Source organism: Carassius auratus, chromosome 9 (genome assembly GCF_003368295.1).
Source record: "Carassius auratus strain Wakin chromosome 9, ASM336829v1, whole genome shotgun sequence".
Taxonomy (NCBI): Eukaryota; Metazoa; Chordata; class Actinopteri; order Cypriniformes; family Cyprinidae; genus Carassius; species Carassius auratus.
Window position 1 is genome coordinate 10,998,630 of NC_039251.1, and position 20,534 is coordinate 11,019,163.

General features: G+C 37.0%; 1 protein-coding gene and 1 long non-coding RNA gene across 23 annotated transcripts in view; one reads left to right on the forward strand and one right to left on the reverse strand.

Moving 5' to 3' along the window:
- Positions 1–960: 960 nt before the first annotated feature.
- LOC113108348 (uncharacterized) lies at positions 961–7,297 on the reverse strand. Its single transcript, XR_003292778.1, has 3 exons — positions 7,181–7,297; positions 1,669–1,891; positions 961–1,406 (listed from the first exon to the last, which is right to left on the reverse strand). It is a non-coding gene; the product is annotated as an uncharacterized LOC113108348 (long non-coding RNA).
- LOC113108333 (obscurin-like protein 1) overlaps positions 6,313–20,534 on the forward strand; it is a 30,273-nt gene continuing 16,051 nt past the window's right edge. For 2 of the 22 annotated variants that reach the window (XM_026271340.1, XM_026271342.1), the window contains exons 1-18: positions 6,313–6,812; positions 8,407–9,520; positions 10,687–10,956; positions 11,155–11,415; positions 11,519–11,827; positions 11,898–12,164; positions 12,267–12,542; positions 12,756–13,031; positions 13,204–13,479; positions 13,759–14,034; positions 14,333–14,608; positions 14,833–15,171; positions 15,267–15,341; positions 15,933–16,586; positions 17,037–17,300; positions 17,464–17,709; positions 17,990–18,262; positions 19,023–19,298. In XM_026271340.1, coding sequence (XP_026127125.1) covers positions 8,506–9,520; positions 10,687–10,956; positions 11,155–11,415; positions 11,519–11,827; positions 11,898–12,164; positions 12,267–12,542; positions 12,756–13,031; positions 13,204–13,479; positions 13,759–14,034; positions 14,333–14,608; positions 14,833–15,171; positions 15,267–15,341; positions 15,933–16,586; positions 17,037–17,300; positions 17,464–17,709; positions 17,990–18,262; positions 19,023–19,298 — 5,629 coding nt within the window. In that variant the 5' untranslated portion in view covers positions 6,313–6,812; positions 8,407–8,505. The remainder of the gene's footprint in view (positions 6,813–8,406; positions 9,521–10,686; positions 10,957–11,154; positions 11,416–11,518; positions 11,828–11,897; positions 12,165–12,266; positions 12,543–12,755; positions 13,032–13,203; positions 13,480–13,758; positions 14,035–14,332; positions 14,609–14,832; positions 15,172–15,266; positions 15,342–15,932; positions 16,587–17,036; positions 17,301–17,463; positions 17,710–17,989; positions 18,263–19,022; positions 19,299–20,534) is intronic. The other 20 variants (XM_026271359.1, XM_026271361.1, XM_026271341.1 and 17 more) reach the window with 19 other exon arrangements.

Genomic DNA, 20,534 nt, shown 5'->3' on the forward strand with positions numbered 1-20,534 from the left:
GCATTTTAATCATGATCCAAACAAAGATGCTGCATACATACAACATAAGCACTTTTTAATCTATATTAGATTGTAGAATTTCAAAATCTGAAGCAAAAACAGAATGATTTTACTTCAATTTTGTGAAACTATTCATAAAAATATATCTGCATGGAAACAGAAACAGCAGACGAGTTGAATGAGATCCAGATTCACTCTCTGCCAGCAGGTGGAGCTGAAAGCATTTACTTGGTTACCGCTGTAAACAAAGCAGGGCTGCACTTATGAACTTTAATATGCATTATACAGAGGCAAGATGAAAAGAAAAAATACCATCTAAACTTCTCTAAATACAGTAAGTTCCCCTCAGACAAACATTTATAAAAACTCTTCCCCCTAAATGAATCGCTATTTGTTTAGAATCTCAACCGATTTGAATCGTCATATATTTGAATCGATTTTCAACCGGCTCGCGGTTAATCGTTACATCACTAATGTGTATTCATTTAGTATTTGCAGAAAATCCCTTTGTGTTATTGGAACACTGAAGCTAATGTTTAAAAGACTGAGGTCAGTTAGAAAATGTTAGGTTTTTTTTTACAGATGAATACTTTCAGTAAGGATGCATTAAATGGCAAAAAGTGACAGTGAAGACATTTAAAATGATACAAAATAAAAATTTAATTAGTTGAAATAAATATAAATGTTACAAAAATGGTTTCAAATAAATGCTGTTCCTTTAAAAGTTCTATTTATCAAAGTATCCTGAAAATTGTTCTCAGTTTCCGCACAAACACTAAGCAGCACATCTTTTTTCAACATTAATAATAATAAATGTTTTCTGAGCAACAAATCAGCATTAGAATGATTTCTGAAGGATCATGTGACACTGAAGCCTAGAGTAATGGCTACTGAAAATTCAGCTTTGCTGTCACGGGAATAAATTACATTTGAAAATATATTTAAATAGAAAACTGTTTATTTAAATTGTAATACAATTTCACACTACTACTCTTTTTACTGTATTTTTGATCAAATAAACAGCCTTGTTGCACATAAGAGACTTGCATTTTTATTATTCACAGTATGCCTTAAACTATGGATCTAGGGCCACACTTTTAGTAATTTGGGTGAGGAAATGGCTAACAGTGACATTCATGAAAGAATCCTGTTATCTGATTGTGGAATCAGAGGGGATATCGTTGACTTAAATCCAAATGATTGCACAGATTTAAACTGAACAGAGATGACATTGCTGAATTCAATGATGAACTGCCTTTAACTGTCATTTTGCATTATTGACACACTGTTTTCATAATTAATGTTGTTCAGTTGCTTTGACACAATCTGTTTTGTTTAAAGCGCTGTATAGAAAAAGGTGACTTGACTTGACAAGTCACAGGATTGTTCTGGTTTTGTTCCTCGCTCTGGAAAGAAAAAACTGTATTTAACAAGGAGTGTTCATTGATGGTTGCTTAATCATGTAGTGTTAAAAAGACATTGAAATTTGCTATACATCATGAACAACAAATCATGTTTGATAACATTTTCTGAATAAGCAACATAACCAAAACTGGGTCAGAGAATGTTTGTGAAAAACTCAGAAATGAAATGTTGAATTATTGTGATTAAACAAAATATTTAACAAAAAACCGGACAGAAGGTCATGAATACTCTCGATGGAAGCACCTGAGTGGAATCTGCATTATTTGGCTCCAGGTGCTCCTGCTGACTGCCTTGTTCACACATGTAGACCAGCATACCTTCAGCTACCACCCAAGACCTCAACTTCTGTGCCTGGAGGCAGGTAGTTAGTGCTGTCCAGGGCTCACAAGGCCATTAAAATTCCTGACACCTTCCATTCGGCTCATCTTGCACCAGTAAGGGTAGAAGCCACGCATTGGCACCTAGACTGTGGAAACAAATGAACAAATTAACTATTAAATATACAAAGTGTAAAAACCAATTTATAAAGAATTAAAGCGAATCATTTTAATGAGGCAAATAGACACCGGAAGTGCTCGTCATACCACATTTCAAGCATTGTTCAAATAAGTCCAAGCTAGACAGAGAAAGATGGAAGAAAAGAGAAAAAGATTTTGGAAGATCATTCCACCAAAGGATCATTCCTTTGTGATGGTACCACGAGGTACGAAGTTTTTACATCATTTATTAGTGAATGTTAATGTTGACTTCCATATGCTAATACATGATTATTTCAGGTCATAAGTTAATTTAATTGAAACATAAATTAATCCTGAAAATTATTATTTTATATACTTATATTTTATAATACACATATATAATAAGATAAACTGTAATTTAGATCAATAAAATTAAATTAACATTAAAATCCAAAAGCTTCAAGTCAATTAACCTTATTGTGAAGTGTTAAACTTAAATCTTTCTTTAAAAAGTAAAATGATTATTTTAAAGTGTTTTCTACTGAAAATGTCGCCTATAAAACAATTAACAATGAATTTTAGAATAGCTAAAATAAAACAATGAAGCAGGACTATTAAAAGACGGACCAAAGGAAGGACTGACAAAGTCTGACAACTGCTGCACTGCTCCTGATTCTTTATCACCACACAGTGGCTGCTAAATGAACTGCATGACTATCACTTCATTTGTGAACAATCTGACCTACTACAGTGTATTCTTTATTCAGATTAAAGAGACTGTGCTTTAAATGTGAACATGTTTAAACAAAGGAATATCTAGGCAGACAGTTCGTAATGACTCGGCTCAGACAGACACCTTCCAGCTGTAATGTTTCCTGGCAAAAAAAAACAAGCAAGTAGAGACAGGGCACTGCAGGCATTTAGCATCCAGGCAGAATTCTAAACCTTGTGTAAATTCATTTGAATTGCTAGAGCTGTGCAATTGTCTGACATATATGCATCAGCTGTTTTCTTTCAACACAGTAGATCAGCAGGATTAATTTTTGTGCTCTTGCGATTTGCAGAGGTAGTAATATTAAATGACAGCTTGGCTCTGCTGTAGATCAGCGAGGTCGTATAGGAATAGACTTGCCAGGCTCAATCTGAAATCATGAGGAAACAGCGAGGTAGATGTAGGAAAAACAAACAGTGAAAAACGTGAAACTGAGAGGTCATGCCAGGCTTATATGTCACTCTGACTTAGCGATTCACAGGTAAACGCTGTCATGACAAGAAACCAGCCATTTGATGTGCTGAGGCTCCAGCGTCTAAAATACATGAACCAACTGAAGTGACAGCAAGAGAAATTCATTCATCATTAGATCTTTAAAAAACATTCTTTCACACGGTGCTTTGAACAATGTCAAAGTCAAACGTGCTCACTTGCAAAAGAAGTGCAATTAATGGAAAAGACATGCATATTTTCACAAATATTGAGACATTTTCTTGGCATTCTGATATCCTTTGCTAAAGATGTGCTGCTGTAGACATTCAGCATTCATGTCTATTCATGTTTCAGAAGGCAATCGGAGAAAGTATTTGGAGCCCGGGGAAACTCTCTATGTTTTCCGTTTAGTAGTTTACCAACTTCTTCCATCCCATGAAACGTCAAAAATGTTATTCATCAGATTACTTAGACCCGTGAAAATCTGCTAACTGCATATAACACTGGGTCATTAGATACATAGCCAAGTGGTTTCTATGGTGCCTTTCACACATTCATTAGATTCTTATCTACAATAACACATTCTGTGATTTTTTAAGCCAATAACATTTCCCCACATCGAAAATTATTTGTTGTTTGGAATAAAATGGCTGTCTTGCTAAACCCTAAATAATATTTTCACAATTAATGCATGATCACAGAAAATTTGATTGAAATAACAATCATTTGTAAGCATTAACTGTTAAAAAGCAATGTTCTTGATTTTGTGTTTTTCTCTTGCTCTTCAGTAAAACTGTTGTCTCCTCTTGTAAAAAGATCAAGTAAGTACAATAGTTTTGGAAAAGAAACAACAAAATAATGTTAGAGACAAATTATAAAAGATATACTCCCAGCAGCAGTACCCTGATTGAACACATTCAGCAAGAATAACTGCAGTAACAGAGGAATAATGAAAATTGAAAATTATATAAGTTTTGTCTATGAACAACATTCATTTCTTGACTGTAGTGAAATCAGATTTGCTACTTGCCCCAATCACTCTTCGGAACTAAACCATCTGAAAAATATTGTGTATAAAGGCATTTTACACTTTTTAACTTCATAACGTATCTTCATCTCTGTGCCTCTATCTATTACATGCTTGGTTATCATAGATAAACCAATGTTTTCTAAGAAAAGGAGACATCACTTTTTGGTGCAGCGGCCACCTTTGTAAACAAATGGCTTGAAATATATTTGGATAGTTCTAGCAGATATGCAAGACACAACATGTCAGAGCGGGTCAGAAGAAAGCTGTTTATAAAGCAATGACAACACTTTTTAAAATGAGAAATCATAAGAAATCTTCTACCTGGATACAAAAGAACTTTGTGAGACATTTGTGGGTTTGCTTCAAATGTAAAACTTCAGTTTGATATGTAAGTCTAACAAGAAAATAAATGACTGATTATTGGGGGACAGACAGATTCTCATTTTATTATTTGGAATCAGCAGGTAAAAGGTTCCAGACAAAACTGTTAAGGCAGCATGTGAATAAGGAGTCTATTTTTAAAATAAGCTAACTGGGTATGGACAGCTGTGGCCGTTCTCCTGCCAGCAGAGGGAAGGAGAGAGCTGTTAAGTGCTCTGCTTGCCATTATCAAACCACTATAAATAATTGACAAACAAATTGTTATTTATTTTGATCATACTGCAACAGTAAACAAAGTTAAAAAGTTACAGTGAAAGCAACAGCAAAGTTATTATTAAAAATACATTTCTACTATTATTTCAAATATTAGCTACAAAAAAGGGGGGTTATAATCAGAATCAGAAAGAGCTTTATTGCCAAGTATGCTTGCACATACAAAGAATTTGTTTTAGTGACATACGCTTCCAGTACACAGAGACAACAACACACAGACCAGAAATATTTGCTAATAAATAAGTTGTATAAACATTTGTGCTATAAATGATAATGGAATAGGATTGAGTAAGATGCAGGGATGTATTAGGATGGAGGGGTAACAGATAAATATAAGGATATTGCACATTTTATTGCATAAGTGGGGAACATTTAACATTCATGAGGTAGATATTTATACAACTGATGGTGAATTTAGGCTTTTCTACAAACAATCTACAAGTTCCAAGTCTCATATAGAAAGTATCAAAAGTGGAATTTACATTTATAAGCTTACGCTACTGTAGAATACTTCTAAATGTCAACAAAATGAACTTCAGATTACTGGTCTATTTAAATTTCATTCTTTTTCTACCAAAAACAAAAAACAAGCCACATATACTGATGACCCTATACATCTACAATTGGTTGGTAAGTAGCAAATTGTATTCATATTCAACATAAATAAAGCTTTTACTCAAACTTCTTGTTTTAATGGAAAATACATCAACACGAGAACAACTGGGCTTTATCAGCCACACATAGCTATTAACAGACTCTCAATGTTGTTTTTACAATTATTCCTTTTGCACTGTCCATATTGCAACAGGTTGCAATACATAAAGAAACGACGCACTTGCTAATATCTTCTTTACCAGCTGGTGTGGAATTTGGAAGTTTCAAAAAGAGGACCGCTAATCCCTGCAGGTTTTCACAAAGTGGCTTGTACAAACCGTTTCATTGCCAGGATGCTGGTTTCAGGGTTCAGGGTAAGATCAGATTACTTCCAATGGCTGAAATCAGAGGAGGCAGCTTTGAGCCTGTGAGATGTGAGCCTCTAAACAGCTGAGGGGTCACTGCTCTCCGTGTTCACCCTCACACATTCATAAGCCCAATCACACGTGCATGCAACTCCCCTCTGGATCTGTTCTTTGAACGCTTCATTCTTAGATATTTCCACAAAGGCATTTCACAGTTGCTCAGTTTATCAAAGGACAATTCGCTGTACCTTTTCTGACAATGAAATGCACCATGCTTTTTCGAAATAACAATATTGGCTATTGTCACACCAGTTGAGTGCAGCAACATTACGGCATTTGCATCAAATGTTGTTGTGTTGTTTTTAAACAGGCCAGAGTAATTGTGTTCAGAATACTTGTCTTAGTAATTTGTAGGCCTACACCTCTACTAAGGCTGATGACAGATCCCATAAAATTATGGCCATTACCAGGAATCCTCTGCAGGCTCTGAATGCTTTTGGATGGCGCTGATTCCACACACACAAAAAAGAAAGATCTGAACATAAATGCTGAAAGTTTTCAGGAGGCCAGAAGGCTACTGCCCTTCTCCTTAAGTTTTATTGCAAGGTCTCAAGTAAGTCAAGCAATCTGCTCAGGACGAGCCATCCGACCTATCTTTAGCCACTGCGAGCAAGTGAATGGAGAGCCTGACTTATCTTCACTGCTGTCATCGAGGCTGCCAGTATTTTTAGGGGACAGCAGCAGCTGCAAAAGCATTTAACGGCCTTCTACGAACAATGACACTAGGGGTGTCTCAGGACTAAACGCCACACAGATTGTGGGACTGCTGGAGCGTTCTAAGGAAAGCTGTTTTATAAGGCTAAAATCATCTTGAAAGGGGCATGTAAAAGCTTTGGCAAAATGGGCAGGTGACACTGACTAGATGTTAATGAGGAGGACTTACCGCAACTAACTTACCAAAGTGGAAAAGGATTATTCTTTTTTTTTTAAACCACTACCACTGGAAGTGAGGGCCAGTGAAGCAGGAGAAGCTGGTTGCCACGGAATGTATATTGACAGTTGTCTCTAAGGACTGAAGAGAGGTAGGATATGTTTGTTACAAAGTGCAGTTTCCCTGAGGTCAAAGGTCAGTCTAATTAAATTAGGAACACAAACAGAAGGTTAATCTCCCTAAGGGAAATCGTAGATGCTGTACATTTAAACATTAATGGCAATTGATTATATTATAAGAGTATCTTCCCTGTTTGTTTCTTTCTACTACGAGTTCTTTAATGTTGACCTGAACACCCGTTTTCTTCATTTGGACAATACAATATACACACTATGCAGTGGATATATATAGTAGGAGTAAATAGTAATATGGTTAGTGTGTTCTAGGGAGATTTTTATAAGGTAGTTTATGTGTGACTTATATCATGTGTTGTTGTCTTGTTTGTAGCGTAGCACAAACCTCAATGCGTAGCATGATGAATAACCAGCAGACGTTTAAGTTTCTGAAGAGGACACCGGATCGTTTTCCTGAAGTTCACTGTGCGTCATAGATTCCCAGGACTAGAGATTCATGTGTTCTACCATCCTAAAACAGATAAACTAGCTCTGGCGTATAAACATTCCCTGTACACTTCAGAGGCAAAACATGCAGCGTGATTGAAATTGAGAAGCCACACTTAAATATATATATCATATGAGGGCATTTTAACCAACATGGTCTGGATTGCTTCATATGCAACGGAGGATATTTTCAGAGGAAGATATCACTTAAAACTACAGATGAAGTGTTTCTTTCTTGAAACTTATGACAAACAAACTAATTTTGACAATGACATTTAACACCTAAATTTGTCACTGCATTTGCTAAAAGGGGTGTGAGAGAGGCAAGCATATTTTGACCGAGAGGTCCCCATGGGGTGTGTCCTGCATGAGTGTGTGAGACCTGTGTTGTATGTGCACGCGTGTTCTGTAGTGTGCTTTGTGATACCTGACACATGCCCTCTCATAGGTCTTTATTTAGGGCATACTATATAAAGCACTTCCCATTGAAATACAGCACCAGCTGTGTTAGTTATGTGTTGTGGTCGCTGTTGCAGTATGGCTAAAAGATGGTTCTCCACTTCTCACACAAGGCATAATATCTGGCCATTAATATTCTGGTGTACTACCTTTAATCTGGGTAGAGCTTACACCATAAAATGTTGTTAGTACACACACCAAAACTCAATGAGTTTTTAATGAGACAATAATTTAGCAGACAATTTAAGAATTAGCTAGCTTTTCAAAATTATTGGGACATGAATAGTTTGGTTATTCATTTTTCATTTTCTGAAAAGACAAATATAGTTAGACAATTAATGCTATAAACATGTCAAGTCGAACAAACACTGAACTATATTACTTTAGTAAATGATGAAAGAGGTAATTTGTCAGATCCAGTGCCAAGTCTACTTCTGCTTTTAAGTAGAATTAAAAATATAATAATTATGATTCATATGGATCATATGGATTACTTAAAAATGTATAATTCTGCATCCTGTTTACTACCTCAATTGAAATTCAGGATTTTTGACATTCAACTTGATATTTTAGCACATACTGTCTGTATTATCTAAATAATGTATGAAACTGTTTGTTATTATCAGTGCATGAATTAAATGTCATTTTCTTTGTTTCTAATCGGAGACTTGATAAACAGCTGGACAACAAAATTCTTCCAGAGTAATATATAGACTGAATGCCTGTAGCCTGTCAGTCTGAGTGGAGGTTGGCAAGTGAGCAGGGATGGATGTGTTTGGTGGAGCGCCACGGTTCCTGGCCTACCCTCGTCCTGTGGTAGTACAAAGTGGCACAGATGCAGTTCTGAAATGCCAGATTGGCGGGGATCCCAGACCAGCAGTTATATGGGAGAGAAACAATGAGAAGATTCATCCAGAGGGCAGATACCGGGTGTTTGAAGATGGCAATGTCTATAACCTTATCATAAGTTCTGTGACAATGGAGGACAGCGGGCAATACATCTGCAAGGCCAAGAACTCCATTGGAGAGACTTACGCAGCAGCCACTTTGAAAGTAGAAGGTGAAGCACAGGAGATGGAATTTCGGGAGGAAAACAAGCCCCGCTTCCTCATCAAGCCCCTCTCGACTAGAGTTGGACGAGGAGAGGATGCTGTGTTCTCCTGTAAGCTGTGGGGAAACCCTAGACCAGAAGTGATGTGGGAGAAGGATGGCAAGAAGTTGAATGAGATCTTTGAAAGCACACATTTCGCCATCAGCTATCAGGATGGAGGATGGTTCCAACTAAAGATTTTCAAGACAAGAGCACCAGATGGAGGGGTGTACACATGCAAGGCCAGGAATGAATTTGGAGAGAGTCTGGCAGGAGCTGTGCTGTTGGTGGATGCTGGACCAGGACATGAAGATGAAGGGAACCGTAACGGTTACACTAACGGCCACTGGAAAGCACATCAGGGAAAACAGAGAAGTGGTAGGCAGGTTGCGACAAGGCTGAAAGACGATCCACTGCCAAACTCAGCCAAAGTGAAAATGTTTGCAGTGACAGAAGGGAAACATGCAAAGTTTCGGTGCTATGTAACAGGGAAGCCAAAACCAGAAATATTATGGAGGAAAGATGGGAGACTTATCTTGTCTGGGAGACGGTATCTTTTGTATGAAGACAGGGAGGGTTACTTCACACTTAAAGTTCTCTACTGCAAACAACAGGACAATGGAGTTTATGTCTGTTCTGCTTCAAACACTGCAGGGCAAACCCTGAGTGCTGTACACCTTATCATCAAAGGTAAGAGCCATCTGACTTTGGATATGATCAGTGCAGATCAACACAAGTGATCTATTATATATCAAAAAATTTGGCATAAACTTTATATGGCCTGTACAATTAAGGATCCAGTTGCCAACTGTTATGTTGAGCATTTGGTACTCTAATCAGCAGTTACTTTTCTGATGATTTAATTGAATGAAATGCATCAAGGGAGCTTTAAAATTACCTGACCTGGCCAAACTCATTAACATGAAACAGATTCCACCCAGTCCTATATCTGCAAAGTCACTTAGGCTTTGAAAGGGCCTGAGGCCCACACACGTGATAGAAATCTCTGGAGGCAAGCTCATATTTCTCACATGGACCATCAAACAGTCAAAACTGATTGCTTTGCATGACTATATTGTATCAGAGCCAGGCAACTCCATATAGCTCAAAAGGCTTTCAAGTCACCAGGTCTAAACCGAAGGTATGTCTACTAAAGCAAGCATTACGAGACAAAATAATAATAATTATAACAATACTATCAGGGATGACATTTACTCTTTTAGTCATAATTCTTAAAGCTATATACTTTTTAGTAAGGTACAATAAAATATGAAACATGAAAAAGATAAATAAGAAACAACAATTCTAAAATGTTAAATCATTGTTTTTAAATCAAGTTTTCATGCATTTTATCTTGAAGTTAAGCCTAACTGCACTGGCAGATTTTTGGAACTTAAAAAAAAAAACTTATGCAGGGTTGCCTCTCAAGTAAATTTATAGTTTTTTAAGAATTGTTATATATTTTAAACAAGAACATAATCTTCACTTCAGTTCACATAGTATACCAATTACTTTCTAAAATGTATGAGAAAGTATGAAAAAAACAACATCATTCCTGATTTCAGATTACCTCATTAGCACATAAGGCATCAATATCAATGCTGGTAGAGGCTAATGTATGCAAAGCATGGTCTTTCTGGTTAGTTGATGGTTAGTTAGTTAGAAAGCATATTTGGACATCAAGCACAAAACAATCCAAAACAAACAATACGCTGGTCACTGTTAGCGGTGTAGTTATTTGATACTTTGCAACTGCATCTCTGCAGAGATAATGCAGATCTATCCATTACTGACATAAAAAAGCAACACATTTTAAGAACTTTCCTTTTTGGGCTCTTTTCATCTTGTAACAACAGAGCCACCTGTTCGATTTAAGCAACCACTGAATGACTTGCAAGTATGGGAGAGAGACTTGGCTGTTCTTGAGTGTGAAGTTCCTGAGGACTCTGTTCCAATCACCTGGTACTTAGAAGACAGACGACTACAGCCTGGAGCCAAATATGGGATGGAGGAATGGGGCACAAAGCGACGACTCACAATTCGTGATATTGGAGTTGATGACGATGGGATATATCTCTGTGAAATGGCTGATGGGGGCAGAAGCATTGCTGAGGTAGCAGTCAAAGGTAAAAAAAAAAAAAAAATATATATATATATATATATATATATATATATATATATATATATATATATATATATATATATATATCAACAACCACTCAATTATTGCTTCTGCCTGGGAAAACCAAATTTTGAGCATTTGCAGCTCTATAAGTTACATCAAATGTACACTTGATGTACTTAATGTAAACTTGCTCTTGAAGGTACCATTGTAAGAAAGCTGCCACGAAAAGTTGACGTTCTAGAGGGGGAAAATGCAGCCTTCTGTGTAGAAGTGGAGGAGGAGGAAATGGACATTCATTGGTACAAAGATGGAACAGAACTAAGGGAAACCCATCAGACCATTATCAAATCCTTTGGAAGGACACACATCTTGGTTTTTGTCAACACCACACCACAAGACTCTGGTATGGTCATGTTCTATGTGGGTAGATCGAAGACGTCATCACAGCTACGGGTGAAAGGTAAGAAAACATTTGTTTGGAATTAATCATATGTAAACACACCTCTTTCAGAATGTGAAAACTATTCATTTTCAACTAACTTCTTCTCTTGTGCTAATTTCAGCTGCAAGGCACTGTCCACCAAGCTGTCCAATCGGAGTACAGATTAACACAGAAAGAGCAAATGCAGCCCTCCTTTCCTGGTTTCCAGCACAAGACTCTCGGAAGAATCCACCTTCAGGGTATATAATTGAGAGGCAAGAGGTTGTTGGCTCACAGGAGTGGCTGCAATGTTTGACCACAGACTCTGCAACCTCAGTGGAGATTCTTGGTGACAGCGTTCCATGCGAGGCAGACTACAGATTTCGGATATGCAGTGTCAACAAATATGGAAGGAGTGGGAATGTAGAGTTTCCACGAGCAGTTCACCTTGGTAAGCTCCTATTTAGGGCTATCCATTGCATACACAAAAAAGCACTAACAAATTTCATTCCCAATTCCAGTCCCAGTTGCCAGAATACAAGCACCTCTACAAGACGCTTTAGTGCCAGAGGGCCAGGATGCCTGCTTTACCATTGAGCTGTCTGCCTCGGTTATAGGGACTTGGTTCTTAAATGGAAATCAGCTTCAAGACGATGACCGTTTCTCCATAAGGCGTTCGCGTACACACCAGTCCCTACGCATTCGTGGGGTACGGGACACAGACAATGGAGCAGAGATCACCTTCATTGCCTATGGAATTCGAGATTCTGCTGCTTTGTATATACAAGGTATACACTTAACTTTGCTTTCCTTGCACCAAGATATATTTATAATGATATTAACTGTTCTACTTGTGTTGTTGAACTTGCTGATATATTCTCATCAATCAGCTCCACTGGTAAAATTCACTCCACTTTCTGAAATGGATCGAAACAAGTTTGTGGAGGTTGGCAACCCTATTGTTCTCTACTGTGAGCTGTCAGACCCTGAGGCTCCAGTTCGTTGGTATAAGAATGGTGTTGAACTTCAATCAATGGAAGGTCTGCACATCCAGTCAGAGGGAACAATGAGGAGGATTGTCATCCAATCAGCTGATTTCTCCCACTCAGGAGTTTATAGTTGTGATGCTATTGATGATGTCATCAGGTTTAACGTGGAGGTTGAGGGTGAGTCTTTTCTGTTCTTACTATTCTGTTCTTCAAAGTTGTTAATCAGCTTCATAATGTTGACATGTCGGAAATCTAAGAATGAAGGCATTTTTTAATAACATTCATTTGCATTCCTATGAATTAAAATCAAATGAGTGTGTCCAACAATGGAATCTTGCACTTCCAAGTCTCTAAAGTTTACCAAATAATGCTGAACCAACGCACATATAGCTCCACCAGTGAGGTTCTCCATTCTTCCGGACCATGAGAGGAACAAGTCCATTGAAGCAGGCTCACCGATAGCACTGCAATGTGAGCTCTCAGATCCACTCGCCCAGGTCTCCTGGTATAAAGATGGTGTGAAGATTCTACCGCAAAGTGGACTAGACTTCAAGTCCAAGGGCATAAAGAGGCAACTGATTGTCCAGTCAGCTGAATTTTACCACTCAGGGGTGTACAGCTGCAAGACAAGGGGGGATGCTGTACACTTCAATGTGGATGTTAAAGGTGATTAAAATGTTTACTAGTGAATTAAATTACAATTTCATTTTGCCTGACATGTCAAAAGTTGATTAAGAGTAAGATTAAGATTTAGACTAAGACTTTTTTTTATATATATATATATTAATAATAATGACTATTAAAACTATAAAGTAAGGACACTCTAAAATATCCATAGCTCCACCGGTGAGGTTCTCTGCTGTTCCTGAGGTTAAACGGAGAAAGTGCATTGAACCAGGCTGCCCCATTGTCCTGCAGTGTGAAGTTTCAGACTCTACTGCACAGGTCCAGTGGTACAAAGATGGGTATCAGCTCCTTGTAGAATCTGGAGTAGACATCAAATCAAATGACCGCATGAGAACACTCAGTATTCAATCAGCACACCCTTCTCATGCCGGTGTGTACAGCTGCACAACAAAGGATGATGTCATCAAGTTTCATGTGGAGATACGAGGTGATTTTGGCCAAATTTATTCCTCACTTACAAATTAATTATGTGTTCTTGCAATTATGCCACTAACAATCACTGCTTTCTGTATTGCTCTTTTGTCACATTCTTTAGTACCTCTGTCAAAAAATGTTCTGCTTTAGCTTTAACATTTTGGATTATCTTTTCATTGTCATGATGTTCTTGTATATTGAGTTATTGCATGGTATCTTAAAGCAATAGGTCTTTTAATCTGGTTAATTTCTTGACATTCTTGATGATTCTGATATAAACCATCATCTGTAGCTGCACCAGTGAGGTTCTCAGCTGTTCCTGAAGTTGAGACGAATAAATGCATTGAAGCTGGTGGCCACTTTGAACTCCACTGTAAGGTCTCAGAGCCTACAGCCCAAGTCAGCTGGTTCCACAACGATATGGAGCTTCAACCCGAGACTGGTTTGGATATTCAGTCAGAGGGAGATGTAAGGACACTGGTAGTCAATCCAGCTGAGCCCAGTCATTCTGGATTGTACCGCTGTGAATCATCCGACGACTCTGTCCATTTCACTGTGGATATCAAAGGTGATTTATGACTTTTTGCGAATCTTGTTCATCCAGTAACACATTTGCCAAACTAGGTGCAAACTAACAATCAAGCTTTTTGTTGTCTGTGTCTCTTAGCAGTGATGTTATGGACATGCCTCTCACCATTGCATCCAACTTGTTGGCAGTGATTTGATACAAATGTTACATGTTTTGCATTATTTAACTTGCTTCTTGGCAGATGGTCTGAGAAATCACAGATAGGCAGTCTAGATTACTTTTTAATAAGGGATATTAATTATGTATATTCTTTAATAATGCAACGGATCACCCTTAGACCCACCGGTGATGTTCTCAACATTACCAGACACAGTGAAGAACCAGCTGGTTGAAGCAGACTACTCCACTGATTTGCACGGTGAGATCTCAGATCCAAATGCCAATGTGTGTTATTACAAGGATGGTGTAGGGCTTGTCTCAAAAAGTCAGCCTCATATCAAAACGGAGTGTACCAGGAGGACGTTAGCTGTCAAGACAGCACAGCCCTCTAATTCTGGATGGTACGACTGTCTGAGAACGGGTGATGTCATCCAGTTTAATGTACAAGACCAAGGTGATTTTCAAATATTTGCTTCTAATATACTTAATGTTTTTGTGTGACAACTAACAATTGTGTGCTCTATGTAGCTTTTTTTTTTTAAATCTCTTTAAATGTATTCTGACAATGTTACTTGTATGTCCTTGGCTTCAATGGCCATAATTGGTTCTGTCTTTCTGAGTTTAGAAATTAGTCACTTACAATGAATAAAGCATTCCTCTGTCAATGGTCATCTGTAGTGCCACCACCAACATTTTTGGCTGATCCTGAAGTTGAGAAGACCAAATGCACTGAAGAAATGGAACCTGTTCCACCAGGTTATGAAATTTCAGATACCACTCCGTATATCAGCGAGACAAAAGAAGAGAAAGTCATGCTTTCTCAATCTGAACTGGAACCTGAATTTGAACCTGATTTGGAACTTGAATCCAAATCTGAATATGAACCAGAAACTGAACCTGAAGTTCACTCAGATGCATCCAGAGGAACAGTAATCATCCACACACCAGAGACATCTCTTTTCGAAGTAAACAGCCAAAAGATACCAGATGATCCCATCCCATTTGAAATGGACCAAGGTGGTTTGCCACTTATTTGTATGCCATTCAGAATTAGGAGCATTAACATGGCTGAAGCAAGTCAGTTATTGTTTTCTTTGTGGCTTTTCTAACAGCAGAACTGTCTCACTATGAGGTGTTCAGTGGTGAGACCTATGATGACTCTGTCCAGTGCACTGTGGATATTAAAGGTGATATAATGCTACCTCAACCCAAGCATTTAACCCAGTGCCTCTGTGCCACTAACAAAGGTGGTTTTAACTATCCAATGGCTCTTTTTGGAGATGCTGGTCCCCTGCATCTTGGTTACCTTCCCAAAACTAATCCATGCTATCATGTCTTTATCCAACATCCAGTTGGTCTGCAAACCCTTCTTCCAAACTAACACTCATTCCATAGACTTACCTATCTTCATTCTTCATTGAAGCACATTTCATTTAAACTTAAACTGTACATGTCTACATTTGCTTGAGTCATCTTGTCCATGTGTCATTCAGAACCATCATCAGGATTGTCTTGACTGAATTATGTTACAGAGAGCTGAAATACAGAATAGATGAGTGAATGAAAGTTGGTGATATGACTTCTTGTGTAATTGTGTTTTGTTTTTAATATGTGTTTTAACCACTGTTTGGCTTGTTTTAGACCACTATTTGATATGGTCATCACTCTTACATTTTTACAATCTTGAAATACTCTTAAAAATTAAAAAGCTTTTCTGACTATGAAGACAGAAAAGAAAAGAACTTCACATTTTCTTTGTGTAAAAAATTCAACTATAGAAGAGTTCCTGAGAACATCAGCAACTGAGGCTGAGATCAGATCTGAAAAAGAGAACAACAATTTCCCGACAGAAAGATCTGGAGAAGAGATTCAGTGGGATACCCCAGTGTCTGTAGCTACAACCTTCAGATTGATTGAAGAGGAACAACAGCCAGAACCAATGCTACAACCACTGCTACATCCAATACTACAACCAGAACTACAACCAATGCTACAACCAATGCTACAACCACATCTACAACCAATGTTACAGCCACAGCTACAACAAATGCTACAACCAATTGTACAACCAGAGCCACAACCAATGCTTCAACCAACTGTACAACCAGAGCTACAACCAATGCTACAACCACAGCTACAAAGGATACTACAACCAGATCTACAACCACAGCTACAACCGATACTACAACCAGAGCTACAACCACAGTTACAGCCACAACTACAACCACAGTTACAGCCACAACTACAACCACAGCTACAACCACAACTACAAACAATGCTACAACCACAACCACAAACAATGCTTAAACCACAGCTACAACCAGCTAACCAGATAAATACTTCAGTTTCTGAAGATGAAGGCTCGCCTCACATCACAATACAAGAGAGTGACATGGATCGAGATGTCTTAGCTTTTAAGGTGGATGTTGAAGGTGATTTAAATAGTTAGCTCCATCATTCTGCAAATAATGATGGGAGCAAAATATATGCCATTGACATTTACCACCTAACAACCACTTAACGTCATTCTTCTCTATTCGGATCCATTACTGAATCTGAATAACTCCGAAACCTTCAACTTACTGACTTAGATAAAAAAACAGCTACTTTTTATAATTATTTACCTATAGAATTCCATCACCAAATATTTATCTAACAAAGATCACCTCACTAAAAAAATATATTGTATCATCTTTTAATCTAACTTCTAGCCAAAATAGTGTCTTTTTAATATGCAAGTAATAAAAAGATACAAGTCTATACAATTTTTGATTGCAAAGCTATAAGTGCAGTTTATTTAGCTTAGCTAATGTAAAGTATACAATGTAATGTGTCATAATTGTAATACATGTCTCTTTTCATATAACTTGAAATATCCCTAGCTTCGAAGACAAATTCCACACCAATTTGTGGAATGGATGAAAGCATGGACGCAGACTGTTCCAGTGTACCGCTAACTGAGAAATCTGAACACACAACCCAAGAAAAACCTACATCCTGCCAAGAAGAGGAGACAACTGTTATGTTCAATAAACCTAAAACACAGAAAGAGCTCATCCAGTCATCAAAGATGTGTTTGCAAGAAGCATATGAGACCAAGGATGTTACCAAGGATGAATTTGTTGTACATCAAGAGGAAGTGAAAGGTGACTCAAGATTGTTTTTAACACACCATTAATGATCAAAAGCAACTAACTTTGTCTGGCTTTTGCTTAAATGTTCTGTACCCTAGTCAACCAAATTGTTTTACACTTACACTCTTAATAGATAACTCACGATAAACATTGCTTTGTCTCCTCAAAACTGAAGAACCTTGCCATAAAGTAGAATTCTTTACACTACCACCAGAAGATGAAGCTGTCAGACCCATTGAAGGTGATTCTCCAGTTCATTGTTACAAGGACAGAATACAGTTCTACTCTGAAAATGGACATACACTTGAATCAGAGGAAAGTGTGCGAAGACTGAATGTTCCAGTTATAGGCTCGGGTCAATCAGGTGTAAACAACTACAAGGCAAAGGATGATGACATAAAATTTAAGGTGGATGTCAAAGGTGATTTTTTTTTAACTAGTTTAAATCCACACTGCTACATCAGTTCCAGTCTTTTAATCATATATTAAAATCAAAGAAGAAAACAAACATATGAAATGAAATCTAAAAAAAATAACCATTTAATACAGATTAAATTATACTAGTAAATTATACTCATACTCAGTATATAACTTCAATTTAGTATAACTTTTATTTTTTCTCATTGCTATTTATTTTAAATATTACCTGTTTAGGTCAAACTATCTGCTTGCATTAAAAGATATTAAATTAAACCCCTTAGCTACATCTTTGCAAACTTCAACTATCCATGAGACTGACAGGAGCAAGTCAAATGATGGAACAGATATTGCTAATTTTCCACAACCTGAGGTATCGAGCACAATGGCAGAGGTGTGCTGGTACAAGGAAGGTGGGGAACTCCAAGAATGCGACATTATCACCCAATCTAAGGAGACTTTCAGAGCTCTTGTGAAAACAGCCGAGCCGTCTCACTCTGGAGAACATGCTTGTGAGACAGATGATGTCACCGTCCAGTTTGCAGTGGACCTACCAGGTGATTCATCAATCATCTACGCCAGCTCAATCCATCCGATTACCAAACTAACCACTTCGATCATGCAATGGTTACTAACTCTGTTCAATCTGTTTGGATAAAAGCCAGAATAATAGGTTGCTGTAAGATGTTGTTACTGCGTATGAACATTTTGGTAGAGAAAATATTATTATTTACATTTGCATTTCATAGCAGCATCTGGAAAAGTTAAAGTAAAATAATTTTCAAAACAGTAATTAGTTAACAAATTGGAAACTTAAAAGTAATTGTCTCATTCAGATATCTATTTAGTTATTATTGATTACAGATACTACTAATAATTTACAATGATATACTTCTTAGCGATGCTACAGGAAATCCTATCACTAACTAACAAATGTACAAAGTCAAAGGCCTGATACATGCACCAAGTAACACCACTAAATTCATTTTCAGTATGTTTGTCTTTGATGTTTGTTGCCCATGTTTTGTCTTTGTTGTAAAATATCTGTGACTTTGAATGTTGTCTTTTACTCTTGCGCTACTAATTTTTCATCTTACATTCGAACTTCATGTCTGTTTTCTTCCCAATTTATTACAGTAATTCAATATATTCTTACAGTTATTTTCTTGCCAAACAGACTCTTTCATAAAACACTGAATGTTAGTCAATATTTTGACTCATTCTTTAGAATCAAGTTTTGAGAAAATTATAAATGCATGTATTTTTTTATAAAAAGGAAACAATCAAAAGTAAATGTGTCTGTACAAAATTCTGTAGCTCCACCCGTGACGTTCTCCAGTGTCCCTGAGGCTCAGCGGACCATATGCATTGAGTCAGGAAGACCCTTTAAACTACAATGCGAAGTCTCAGACCCTGATGCACAAGTCTGGTGGTACAAAGATGGGAATGAGTTGCTTCCTCAAGATGGTATGGTTACTGTGTATGAGGAAGCCATGAGAACAGTCTCTGTGCAAAGTGCTGAATTATGTCACAGCGGAACTTACAGCTGTCAGACAAACAATGACGCCATCTCATTCCTTGTGGAGATCAAAGGTGATTTGATGTTTTCTTTCATGAAGACACCACATGAGATGTGTGTATACTGAGCAAATAAAGCAATCTCCTTTATAACCATGTATTATTATTAATATTTTGGCCTTTATCCCTTAAAAGTAGTGTTTACTGATTATAACTCAAGCACATGCATTCATAAATAGGAAAAAGCAACTTATTAGGCAGTGTTTTTCTACTAAATCATGCAGCTCATTCTCTATGCTAGGGGTGGGCGATATGACCAAAATTTTATTTCATGATATGAAAAAATCCTGATAACAATATATTACTATATAGTAATTTTTGTTATTTTATTATTCTAACTTATTAAAAATAATAACCAAAATACAAACAATAGAACAAATATAACAAAGGGACAAATTAAAATACGTTTTTTATTTAATTTGTAGTTATTTGTGGTCAACCAATATATCACCAAGGCCGATATATCGGCCGATATTTGGCATTTTTCAAATATTGGAATTGGCCAAATGTTTTTCTGCTTGGCCTATGTGTTCGAGGTGAGACTTTTATTTTGACGGCGCTGAGAGTGGCAGCGCCTGAGCGCACACAGTGTTCACACTCTCACTCTCTTGGTTGTCGTCGTCATTAACAGTTCTGTCTAATATGGATAGAAGTCTGTCTAATAATCAGACAGAACGATTAAAAAAAGGAATTAATGTATACAAAAAGTATTATAACGATTTATTTTATATTAGCTATTGTAGAAAGGCACATATTATAATACTTTCTTGTTTGCCGTCAGCATTAAGCAAATATGCATTTATATAATTTAAACAAATATTTGAATGACTAATGAACATTTAATTTCACAAACCTTGCAAACTCAGTCAAATACAGCTGTGAAATCTTGTGAAGTGTGCCATTTTATCCAGCATGATAAGTGTGTCCTCTGTATGACGGTCGGTCTGTGTGAATTGAATGCTTTAAAGTAAACTCATGATTCAGAAAACACATATCAGTTGACCATTTGTAGTAATACTACAGAAACTGAATAATCAAATGTAAAAAAAAAAAAAAACTGCATAGTTTTCACTATAATAATTAAATATAAACTTGTTCTTACTAAAGCTACAAAAAGAGCAGTAAGTTATTTTCTTTTTCTCAGATTTAAATTAGGCTGCTGTCACTTTAAGATAAAATGCATGGTTCCAATAATGACATAAATACATACAGTTCCCTCTCAAATGTCTACATTCACTTAAGACATAAGCA